General features: G+C 44.7%; 1 protein-coding gene across 4 annotated transcripts in view; it reads left to right on the top strand.

The window, feature by feature from the left end:
* The window catches only part of LOC144934738 (SLIT-ROBO Rho GTPase-activating protein 1-like), a 212778-nt gene that overhangs the window by 109047 nt on the left and 90545 nt on the right, over positions 1 to 13186 (top strand). For all 4 annotated transcript variants that reach the window (XM_078860826.1, XM_078860828.1, XM_078860827.1 and 1 more), the window contains exons 5-6: positions 12037 to 12222; positions 13055 to 13183. In XM_078860826.1, coding sequence (XP_078716952.1) covers positions 12037 to 12222; positions 13055 to 13183 — 315 coding nt within the window. The remainder of the gene's footprint in view (positions 1 to 12036; positions 12223 to 13054; positions 13184 to 13186) is intronic.

Here is a 13186-nt window from a genome sequence, read left to right on the forward strand (position 1 = left end):
ACACACAGCATCAGCTCAACTCTCATCGCGTCAAAGAGATTCTTGATCCTGGTCGTTCCGTAGGTGCAGTGACGTCATAAGCACAATCATATACATGATCCAGTTTCATTCATAGAGTTGATTTGCCAGTTTGTGACTTTCAGATTAAATTAGCGTAATAATTGGAATCTATTTAGGTTTGGTGAAAATAGGCTGTCCTTAATTATAATAAAGTGCATTGTGTTGGTAATGAAACGAAGGTTTTTGTGCATAGTGATTCTAGTTAAGCGTTAATTGGTTAATCGGGTTATTAAGTAAATATTACGGGAATTAGTGCTATGAGGAATTGGTGACACAGGTAATACTGCAATTGTTAAATAAATAAAAACATTAACAGTGTAAAGGGCAGAGGAGATGGGATGTGTTTAGCTACAGCTTCAAATTGATTCATTTATCGATTTTTTTTAAGTCCCTAATTCGCTTGGAGAATGAGATCCATAATGTTTGTCCATTAAACAGAAAGTCCTGTGTCCCTGAGAGTATAGTTTAACCCAAGGGACAAGTAGAAATCTTTGTTGAAGATTTCAGACGGGGTCATAGGGAAAAACAAGTAATGCAAAATTCCTTTGTGCCAAGGTATCAAGGTGTTAAACAGTGAAAGGGAAACTTTCAGGTTAATTCTGAATCCTATAGACTGCAAGTGTAGTGACTTAATTACAAGAGTACTGTAATGTGATTCCTGAGTTGGGTCTTAGTGTACGGGCAGCAGCATTGTGCAGCGCTGTGGTCCCACGTGTGAGATTATCGGGCAGACTGGCAAGCAAGTCTGCAACGAAGGCACCAGATCCATTTCTTGCCTCTCTGAGTCTGGCAGTTTTACTCAGGTGAACAAAAATAAACCTTCACGGTTTTGCTGATACAAACCTTAACGGGGGGGGGGGGGGTCATGTTGAATCAAACGTGAACCAGAGTTTTTGTTAAATAACGAGCTGCAAGGCAATATCAGGAGCATCAGTTGTATCAGTGTTTAGCTCAAGGATGCATTGCTGCCTCGAAGTATTTGTTTTAATAAACAAAACAGGCTTCAGCACTGAAACAGCCTCATCCCTGCCAAAACCATAGAGCGAGATAATGAACGGGGTTTCATTGACATAAAAGCGCAAGCCTACACCACACCGGTGGATGTCGTTGCTGAGTGGGGGCACGGTAAACATCGAGGAGTAGTGGATAACAACACCTCGCTTGTTATCCACGGTTGTTATCTACGGCCTCCTACACGCACCCAATCTGCAGGCCCAAAGAGGTTCCTCCTCCAGTCACCTCATTAGGCCTGCAGACGGGTGACTTGCACACGTTCCAACTCTTGGTGATCCGGCAACGCCGCCCCAGTTTGACTCAATTATAGACATGGGCCGACGTACACAGTACTCTTTTTGTCCATGTAACGCGTTTAACTTTTTGTCTCTCATGCTGTTTTAAAATTGAGCTATATTTTGATACGAACACATGTCGGTTCGTTATGTCGTGACACTCAGCCTCACCACACCAAATCGTTTACGGCGAACGTTAGAGCCGCTAACCATACATGAACGACCATTCCAGACCCTCAGCACAGTGGTGGCAATTCCACATTCGTATGGAGAGCAGCAGTCTCTCCACAAAGCAATATAACTTTGACTTCTTACACAGTGGTACTAATTTTATGAACCCCCATAAGAGTGATGGACCGAGACGACTCCTATCCAGCTCATGGGATCGCAATCTTCAGGCTGTGAGTTGTGCATTGTGGGCCCCAGCAACATCCGGCAGGATTTATTTTTAGTTAAACACTTTTTTTACGATGCTATTTGCACACAGCCTTAAATCCCGAACGTTCTATGCATAAACATGTAGGCAGCTGGTTGTCTGAGAGGCCAGTGTGCTGTCCGCTCAGCCGGTGTGTGTCGAGTGAATGATTTGGTTCCCACGACGTGGCTTCACCAAACAGCAGCGAAGCTTCAAGAGTGCATTTTGCTGTAAAGGTGGACCGGTGACAGTGACATTTGAAAATGACCTTCAACTCAGCTGAGTAAACCGAGTAGATGCTGGAGCGTCTAAGCACACCTTAGATGAGCACAAATAACAAAAGCGACAACACATTTGTCAATATCACTGCCTTCCCTTAAAAGGAAAACGTATTTGTGCTGCAACGCTTTTCTGGTGATGTCCCTTTCTCCATAGCACATAGCTGAACACATTTTTGTCAGAAGAATCATAGCCGAACACTTCACCTATTTTATTTGTTCCTTTCACTAAAGGCCAAAGTGTCCTTGGCAGATGTTGAGTCTTTGTTATTTGTGCTTAGGTAGACGAAGTTCCTTTATAAGAATCATATTTGCATTACACTAGTGTAGCTTAGCTTTCTGATACAAGCGACTCACGTGGATATAAGCATTTGTGCTTGCTCCCCAAGGTGTGTGCTTACATGGAGCTGCTACAGCTTCTATTAATTATAATGATCAGCCCTTCATTAATCCACTGCTGGATGTCAAGGTGTCTCCACTCACTCGACGTTGTTCACGGGGACAGTTTGACAATACGCTGGTCGGTGCTGTTTGGTGAAGGGGGAGCCCACAATTTGTTCAGATGCCTTTCACCACTGATGTTAGGCTTGCCCAGAAATGGAGTTTTGGTGAACCGTGTTCATAGTGCAGCGTACTAACCAGAGGTGTGGACTCGAGTCATGTGACTTGGACTCGAGTCAGACTCGAGTCATGAATTTGATGACTTGCGACTCGACTTGGACTTGCATAACAATGACTTTGTCCCACCTATGAGATGTGGACTCGAGTCATGTGACTTGGACTCGAGTCAGACTCGAGTCATGAATTTGATGACTTGCGACTCGACTTGGACTTGCATAACAATGACTTTGTCCCACCTATGAGATGTGGACTCGAGTCATGTGACTTGGACTCGAGTCAGACTCGAGTCATGAATTTGATGACTTGCGACTCGACTTGGACTTGCATAACAATGACTTTGTCCCACCTCTGGTACTAACCGCTGTGCCACCGCTTTACTCCCAATTAATACACAACTACAGTAAACGTGTGGCAATGCTCGATAGGGAAATGGCCACATTTCCTCAGTATGACTTGTTAAAAAGAGTGTTGAGATTCAGCCGATCTTTCCCAGGTAAATAAAAAATTACATTGGTCCCAATTGAACTTTTAGGTATTGATAAGATCAGAAAAATTGTAAAAGATGGCAAAGGCGCTCATGCCACTGCTGGCAGAAGGGCCTCTGCTTGAGGAAGCACTGCAGAGACCTTCTATGGAGGGTACTTGGCCTACTCTTCCTCGTTTCCCAGACATCTTGAAAGAGGTGGGAGTAGCCACACTTTACCCCACCGTATGCGATCTACCAATCGACTAACTGTGGTATACACATTTATACTGTTGGGTGGACAGAGTTGGGAGGATTTTAACTAAAACTATTTTTTATTTTACCAGGCAAGGCCCACTGAGCTATATAGCTCGTCCTGGTCACAAACGATAGCTAAACAAAGTGGCTTATCACGTGGAAATGTATTGCAGCCAAATACTCTAAAAGCATGTTTCTAAATGTGGATGGAAAAACCAGAGGTACCCAGAGAAAAATCCACGTGACCACAGTTAGAACATGCAAACTAAAAATTTACAGGCGTCAGGGTTGGGATTGAAACCACGACCTCCTGCATACCAGATAAGGTAGTTAACATAAACTTGCCACCATTGTTTCAACCGCTGCGCCAGGAGATCTAATTGAACGGGCGGCCACTGGATTGTAAGTCCAGCGCGCTGACCACTACACCACGCCAACAACCCAATACAGTGAAACACAATCAAGAGAACGCATCACAGACTGACGAAATACAACCCAATTCATCATGCCTTATCAAAAAATGTTTTGTGAGTATAACTTATTGTCCTGCATCATATTACGTGACACGCCCAGCGTATTACATTAGACCACAGAGTCATGAGCCATTTATTGATAAATTATCTGTTGTCAGCTTTCCTCATCCTGAGCGCTCAGCCCAGGGAATGAATTCAGTTCAATCAATAGTCCGTCGATGTTCACTATGCGGTGTGGCAAGTGCGCAATGCGTCACATGATTCCCCCCCCCGCACCCCTACGTTTGTGACACCTTAACATTCGTTTTAAATTGCAAGCTTGGCTACGCATAATTCTGGCCACCCATTTGTGGAGCACTCCGAGCGCGGTGACATCACCTGGAAAATTGCTTGCATCGTTGGGGAATTACTGCACAAGACAAAGCTAATTGCAATTGCGTTTAAAAACTTGGAGAAGTGTGGACAGATAGGTGGGAAAGATTTAAAGTGCTTTTGGTTGGGTCCTTAGGGCGGCACCGTGATAACACTCGTGCCTTGCATCAACAAGGACTTTGGGTTTCTTTTCCGAATTTGTGCGACGATGTTACATTTTCCCCTGCTCTGCATGAGTTTACTGCAGGTTCTCTAGTTTTCTCCCACAACTAAACACACAATGCATGTACATTGTATGTATGTTGAACTTCTTTCGCACCGTACGTAGCCAACCGTGCTAAATCGGAGGTGTGGGAGGATATAATTGATATGGGCCAAACATCCTAATGCGGAAACATTACCAGCAAATGACTCACTTGAGATTACACACAGCAGCAACGTCGCCTCCGATTGCAAATACTCAGCAGGACCATCCAAAAATAAAGTCTTGAGACTCAGCGAGGCTTCCCTGGGTAAATAAGCGTAATAATACTCATAATTGTGGATGGAGAATTTGGTCAAATTATGGTATGGGATGCCCTTAACCAGCATTGGGAATTGCATATTCCTTTATCAAGCGTCAGTCCTTATTGAAGGCAACCACCGTTTACTTACCTTATTTTACAGGTCTTGGTATTGGAAAGTACGAGTAATCCCCAACTGTGATTCGAACTCGTAACTTGCAAGTGCTTTCTCTACAATGCCACCTGGCAGGTTTGTTTAATCATTGTACGGTGATTTATATTTATGGAATATTTTACGTATCAACTGATGAAAGATTCGGCGTAACGTATGCAGTGTTTTGTTTTTCCAAAGGACTATATTTCATGTTCTGTTTTGCCTGTACTCAGTCAAATGTGCACCTATGGCTCTTTGCAAAGTAACATGCCTATTTGCGTGAGAGGTAACGGGTTCATTTTACATTCTTATTGTAAATTTAATTCCCTTGCAATGTTTCATGTTCCGTGCGAAGAACAGCTGACATAGCAACAGGCAACACTGTAGAGATTTACTGCACGCACTTATATAGCCTCACTTTTAAGTTTCACTATAAATCACGAACTGAAATGAATAATTTTTTAGCGAGAGGAACAGAGCACCAGCGCTCGCAGTCGTCATTTGTGTATGTTGGATTTCTTTCGCACCGTACGTAGCCAACTATGCTAAGCGGGGGAAGGACAACAAACGAAACACAAAAAGCAATTCTAAAAAAATTCGTTTTCAATTTATGTTTAAAAGTGCATAGCTCCAGTGGCTTCCTAATATCGGAAGGAAGAGCGTTCCAGATGACTGCAGAAGCGCATCTGAAAGCGTGCAATGCATAGCATTAGTTTAAATCTTTACGTCTATTTCCACGTTATCATCATCTTCATCATGATATTTTTCATCATCATCCTGATAGAATTGTTCAAGTGTGAGCACCACGTGGTGCTTGGTAGGCAGTCGAGGGCGATGCTTGTTCCATATAGAGGTAGGTCCCTGCCATAGGAATTCACCGACTTGCAATAGAGTTGAGCAGTTGTCCAATGCTCATTTAAAAAACACGGTGACGCTGATTTGAAAGACACGGTGACACTCAATTATATGTATTTTTTGCTTGGGATGGCAATATAAGTGACATTAAAAAATGTGTCTCCTTGCTGAAGTGAACAATAGGGTAGATCTAATGTCTTCTGAAAATATCGTGACATGAACGTGAACCATAAAAAAGCGGCGGGCACGATGGACAAATTTACAACTTGATGTAGTGGGATTAAACAAGGTGAGGTAAGGGAAGGTTATAGATTGTAGTGGTCAAGAGATAAAACTTAAAATAATAATGGTGTTGAAATAGATTAAGGTACGTGAGTGCAATATGAAGTAACCAATTCGGTCTCAAATCAGAGGTGTTGACAATCTTGTGGATACATGTCCAGCAAGTGTGATGAGAGGTGATTAAACATTTTTTTAAAGAAAAGGATGGGTCAGAGAGGTCATACATTATATTTTGAACTTTATTTTGTGCAAACCAGTTGAGAAATCAAGAGACCAGCTATGAGTCTCATCACTAACAGTGACCTGGGGCTGAACAGTGATAACATAAAAAATTAAACAAAGTACAGCAATGAAGTAGAATAATCAGAAGTGAAAATATTGCAAACATAAATACATGTTAGATATAAATTGATGTTAAACACAAATTTATGTCAAATAAAAGTTATAAATATTCAATTCCCTGCAGTGCGTATAGATTGGATGGAAGTGAATGGACGATAATGGATTACGTCACAGTGAATAATAATAATAATGATGATGACCTTGAGGCGCAAGTAAAATAAGTGGAGGGGATTGGCCCAATGTCAAGGAGACATTAACGGCAGCAGCAGTAAATTCCCGCGGAAGATGGAAAGAAAATCTAAAGCGTGGTGAACGGATGAGGGGAAATGTAAAGAGCTGAATATAATTATTTTGTGTTCGCTTGTTTAGAGAGCATCGCTGAGTCGTAGGACGCTTCCGGGAGGGCCTTGCTTTTTGTGTTTAGTCTGTTGTCCTTGCCCCGCACCTCCGGTTAGAAGTTGTACGTACATACATACAGTAGAGGGCGATGTTGCTGCTGTGCAATTCAAATTGAGTGTTTTGCATGTACATTTTCAGCATTGGGATGTTTGACCCAATACCAGTTACTTTGTATACATTATTTGAAGGACTATTGCCCGAAACGACATTTATTCTAATTGTTTTCCTTTTAAGGCCATTTTGTTATTGTAAAATGTGAGTTTTTCACTTACATTGCATGGGTTGTTTTTAGCTACGGTAGGAAAGCGGAGAATCCAGAAAAAAGCAATGCCACGTAGAAAGGTGCCCGAGTCAGGAATTGAACCCAGGTACATAATGCCGAGCAGCCCCTGTTCTGTGTTTATGAAAGACAGAGCAAGTATACTCTTTGGGTCTTTCAGTAAAGTCACGTAGATAATTTTTTTTTAATCACGACGTTTCGATCACAACACAAGCAATCGTCTTTAGGTGAAAAAATACAGCAGGCGGACTGCTGAGGCAAGAGAAATATAGCAAGAGAACCACTGCAGCAAGAGGTTATATAGATGAGACAGAGCAGGGCTTATTTCAGAAAATATGAGGGGAAGAGACGCAGCTAAAGGAGTGTGGTTAATAGAAAGGGCAAAATTGAAACGCTCTGGACAATTGTAATCAATAGAATAGGCTGCTAAAATAACTATAGTCTGCTCGAAGAGCAATAGACGACTAGAAGAGGTGCAAGACGTGGGAATACAAGGAAATATACTGAGGTGGGCATCCAATGGATACCATGGAGAGGATTGATAAGGAAAGCCATGGAAGATAGAGTCGAGGACGGGAGAGTGGCAGAGAAAGAGGAGAGATGGGAGGATAAACGCATTTCAAGAAGATTTGTACATTGCCAGACCTGGAAATATGCTGGAATGGAGGCTGATGATGATGTAGTTTATCTATATATGTAAAAGGGAAATTTGTGAATATGTGTGTCTGTTCAAAATGTTTAGCATACATCCCGACATGCAACAAACTTGAAATTTGCCATGTGGGTAGCTTCCAGACTGTACACAATGCAAAAAGTATAAAAATAGACTTTTGTATTTCGGGGGGGGGGGGGGGGGCGCAATAATGCATATATTTTGCACGGCAAGTGAGCTGTGACGTCACATCTCTGGCATGTCACCCGCGCATGCGGAAGCGTAACGCAGTGTGCCTGCTCATGTCACGCACCCCAACCCTCTGCGGCGCGAGTAAAGTGCCATACAAATGTGTTGCAGGTCTCAGTCGTACATCGCGCAGCATTGCTTTATACTGGTAGGAACGAAATGAACCAGCCTACAATAGGCTGATGTCCGATTAGGTGTAGCAACATCGCCCCCTACTGCAAACACTTGGCATGACCCTACAAAAACCTTTAGACTCAGTGAGGCTTTCCTGGCTAAACAAGTGTAACATTCCCTTATAATTCCCTGAGATAGCTTTTAATTAAAACATTTAAATTAATGAGGCTTTCCTGGCTAAACAAGTCTAACATTCCCTTATAATTCCCTGAGATAGCTTTTAATTAAAACATTTAAATTTTAAATTCACTCACAGCTGCCTAAAGCCTACAGCTAGGCCTAAAGCCTAGAACTATGCCTCAAACTCTCCTTCGTATCGTACCCCCGCGTGTGTGAAAGGGAGTTCATGTTTAACAATGTTACATTCCCTGATGTTTTTAAATTGAAACATTTAAATTTAAAGCTTTTACATAAATAATAAAAACATTACAATTAAAAATTAACTCACAGCGGCCTAAAGCCTACAGCTAGGCCTAAAGCCTAGAACTAGGCCTCAAACTCTCCCTTCGTATCGTACCCCCGCGTGTGTGAAAGGGAGTTAATGTTTAACAATATTACATTCCCTGATGTTTTTAAATAGAAACATTTACATTTAAAGCTTTTACATAAATAATTAAATCATTTAAATTAAAAATTAACTCACAGCGGCCTAAAGCCTACAGCTAGGCCTAAAGCCTAGAACTAGGCCTCAAACTCTCCCTTCCTATCGTCCGATTAGGTGTAGCAACATCGCCCCCTACTGCAAACACTTGGCAGGACCCTACAAAAACCTTTAGACTCAGTGGGGCTTTCCTGGCTAAACAAGTGTAATAATACATTATGTTTATCTGCTTTGGTTATTCGTTCCTACCACCCCACCCCGCAGGGTCCTGTTTATTTCAGTCGTTAACTACCGTACGCACCCTGAAAGTCGTGTGTGTGTGTGGGGGGAGCGGTAGTGTAGTGGTTAGCGCGCTGCGCTACGAACCCGGCGACCCGAGTTCGATTCCCGCTTATGGCCTCCACTGGTGACGATTATTTGAACCGGTCCTGGGCCTCACCTAGGTCGACTCAGCCTCAAACGAGTAACTGGTGTGGTGTGTGAACATTGCCACTGGGGGGACAAAGGCGGCCGGGCGTGGTGCTGGCCACCCACCCTCTCGTGTGCCGTGCCGGCCTTCATAGGTGCTCGCTAACAGCACTTGCCCCCTACAGTCTCACAGGCTACACGGGGGATCTTTGTCTTTATCCTGTGTGTATGGGGGGGGGGGCAGCGACTGCGTAGCGATTCGCACGCTGCGCTACGAACCTGGCGACCCGAGTTCGATTCCCGCTCACGGCCACCACCGGTGACGATTATTTGAACTGGTCCTGGGCCTCACCTAGGTCGACTCAGCCTCAAACGAGTAACTGGTGTGGTGTGTGAACATCGCCACTGGGGATACAAAGGCGGTCGGGCGTGGTGAATCCAAGTCCCGGGCGAAGTCGGGTAGTAAAGCTAGTTTCTTTATATATGTAATAATGGCAATCCAATATTAATTCATATTATTGCTCCTAACACGATCACATTAAATTCAACGGGAATCATCTTTGTAACAACATTGCAATGAATAACCCTGCCACAATGTGAATTTAATTACTGACAATATGGAAATAATTTCGTCGTTATATTTACAGAAATGGCAATTGTCAGCGTTATGAATATCCCGTACAATGCATTCATATTAAACAGAGCCATAAAGATTCTGCGCGGCCCAGTGGACATAAATAAGTAATGAGATGCGCGCGTGTCTCACAACGAGCGTAAGGACAGCAGCAGATTGCCCTGTACACCCTCTCTTGGGGTGGGGTGGCTCTTGTCCGCGCAGAGCGAGATCTGGGAGTGCGGTGCTCGTGAAACGGGGGGTGCGAGTGGGAGCCAGGATTCGTTCCAGAGGTTTTTGCTTCCCGCTAATGAAATGCGGCTCGCTAGTCTGGACCGGCACGCGATGGATGTTACCGTCCTGCGGCTGCCAAAGCCATCGCACGCTCCTCCTCCTGGGGTGTCCGACGCTACGGGGAGTGCTCTTGCTGACGCGTGCGTTCTACACGCGTGCACAGACACGGAGACAAAGATCGTCCCATTCGGCCTTGCAGATCGCGGTGTTAGCGAGCACCTATTAAAGCCGGCATGGCACACGAAAGGGCATGGTGTAGTTAGCACCTCACCCGACTCACTAACGCAGATGCTTACACTCGTCACCAGGTTTCAGGCTGAGTTGACTTAGGGACGGTCCTAAGTGAATGAGGTTCAATGTTAAATATCTCGCCTGGTATGCAGAAGGTCATGTCCCGACCCTGACGGCTGAATTTTTGGAGTGTGCATGTTCTCCCTATTTAGAGTAAGCTTTGTGCGAACGTTATGTTTATGGCTAATAACGGTTTGTGTCATATTTTGTTAACTATGCATGCTGTGTAGCAGTAATATACGGGCGTCCCTTGCGCTACGCGCGACATGCGTTGCTGAAAAACAGCGCATAAGTCGAATCGCGCTGCAAGAAGCACGTTTGCCCGTTGACGTGCACGTTGTAAGGGTGGTGCGTTACCGAAGACAAAATTAAGTATCGTTTCATGATTTTAGCCCTGGATTTACAAATTGTAGCTGTAATACGTGACAATATTAACATTACAAACAATAATTAATAAGGAGTTTAATAACAAATAATAATTAAGATTTAAAAGATTACTTACAGAGATTGCTTAATAAGGAGTCGCTTCAGGGCTTCTTGAACGCTTCCGTGTGGGCTGCTTCTACTCTGATCTATGACGACTACGCCCAGCCCGTGCGCTGGGCGCTGCCATGACGCGGTGACGCCGTTGGATTGAGATTTTAGTTGGTTATCCTGCGAAATATATATAATTTACTTTGAAAGATTATAAGTTAAAATTTGTTTTTACTTAAAAAATTAAAAATATTCTGGTTTGTTCCTGAGCGCGTAACTGTGAGAGGCATTGCGTAAGTGTGAAGTATGTCCCTAAAACATGAATCTCTTAACTGAGAATTCGCGCTATTGGGGTTGGCGGGGGGGGAGCGCTTCGCGAGGGGTGCCTATAGTAAGTTGTCACACTGCACTACAATCCGAGTGACTCCGTTTCGAATTCTGGTCAAGCACAACACCGCTGGAAATTGGTATCTCAACCTGGCAACACAACACAAAGTGCACTCATCATGTAACTTGAATATATAGCCAGTGATGAGCTTACTTGGGGAAAGCAATCAATATCCGATTACGGATTGCACGAGGCTTTAGAAGTATTTTAATCTAATCCTATCGAGTAGAAGCACGCCCCTTGAGAGTTAGTACAAGTGTGCTTCTATTCCAAGTGGTTTGCTTGTATCAGAAGTTTTCCTTTCCTGCCACCAGTGTAATGTAATCATGTGTTGATTATATAAGACTGCGCATATATAAACACATTAGGTGGTGGTCCTGTGTGGATGGTTAATTGTCATGGAAGATGTGTGATGGTAAGATGTGTGACTTTTTACTGCACTTGATTAATCGTTTATTAGATCTGTTTGTAATAGTGTGGGGGGGTGCTATAACCGTCATACAAATGATCGATAATGAACCAAACTTCAATGTACAATTGTGTTGCTATTAGGGACTAACCCCACTGAAAACTGACCAAAGTGATAATGCAGTCACCCAAAAACTGCATCACAAAAATATGAAAAAATAAATCAACACCTTTTGTCAATGACACGCTGTGGCCTTTAAAGGAAAAGTATATAATTGGCGATAAATGGAGGTGCATGTTAATTGTGCTTGTGCACCACTGCCAACTCGGAAACGGCATCACTAAATCGTTTTTTTAATTTGGAGGCGCAAAAAGATAGCGTCCGCCCTTGTTTCGCTTGCGTTTGTTGTTTTTGACCGTCCATCCTCGCGTGCCGCCAGGTGATCAAGACGTACCACATGTACCACGCGGAGAGCCTCAGCGCCGAGAGCAAGCTGAAGGATGCCGAGAAGCAGGAGGAGAAGCAGTTCGGCCGCACCGGCGACCCCGTTTCCTACGCCTTCCGCGCCGACGAGCGGCACCAGCGCCGCAGCTCCGTGCGCAAGATGGAGAAGATGAAGGAAAAGGTGAGCGGGGGGGCCCCCCTCTGGTTGTTTTTATCTCAAGGTGGTGGCGCCGCGCTGGCGAGATGTTCACTCCCTTGCCTGGCATGCAGGAGGTCGTGGGTGCGATCTCGACCCTGACGCAGAGGTCGCAAACGGGTTTTGATTCCTTACCCGTACCCGTACCCGGCCGCACCAGGGTCGCAAACGGGTACCCGTACCCGTACCCGGCCGTACCCGTACCCTACCCGTACCCGGCCGGGTACGGGTAGGGTACGGGTATCGGGTACCCGATTGCGACCTCTGGGATGAAGCCATGTTGCAGGCGCAGGTGGGTTGATTCTAGGAACTTGAATTGTGAGAAGAGACAAGACGTTGGGAAATGAGTGACAAACGGTGACTCACCAGTGACTCACGGTCTACTCGTACCCGGCCGCACCAGGGTCGCAAACGGGTACCCGTACCCATACCCGGCCGGGTACGGGTAGCCGGGTATCGGGTAGGGTACGGGTATCGGGTACCCGGTTGCGACCTCTGCCCTGACGCCTCTTGATTATTTGGAGTATTGTGTGTTCTCTCTCCTCGTGGTCGTCTGGATTTTGCTCCTGGTCCTCCGGTTTTTCCCTCCGCATTTAGAATCAACGTCACGCGTTTAAAGTGTTTGTGGCTGCTATAAATTTCCGCGCGAGAAGCCACTTTGTCGAGCTAGTATTTGTGGAATTTCCAACCACAGGCTCTGCGCCATTGATTTAAGATGAACTCCACCCCACCACTCGTTCTTGTTAATGCCAGTGCTCGAATGATGAATGGTAAACAAGAGCGCCACTGAGGTGTCTGTCGCATCTAACGTGAACAGCGGCAGGCCAAGTACTCGGAGAACAAGCTCAAGTCCATCAAGGCACGCAACGAGTACCTGCTCACGCTGGAGGCGATCAACTGCTCGGTGCACAAGTACTACATCCACGACATCTCCGACCTTATCGACGTG

This window comes from Lampetra fluviatilis, chromosome 11, assembly GCF_964198595.1.
Source record: "Lampetra fluviatilis chromosome 11, kcLamFluv1.1, whole genome shotgun sequence".
In the NCBI taxonomy this organism is placed as follows: Eukaryota; Metazoa; Chordata; class Hyperoartia; order Petromyzontiformes; family Petromyzontidae; genus Lampetra; species Lampetra fluviatilis.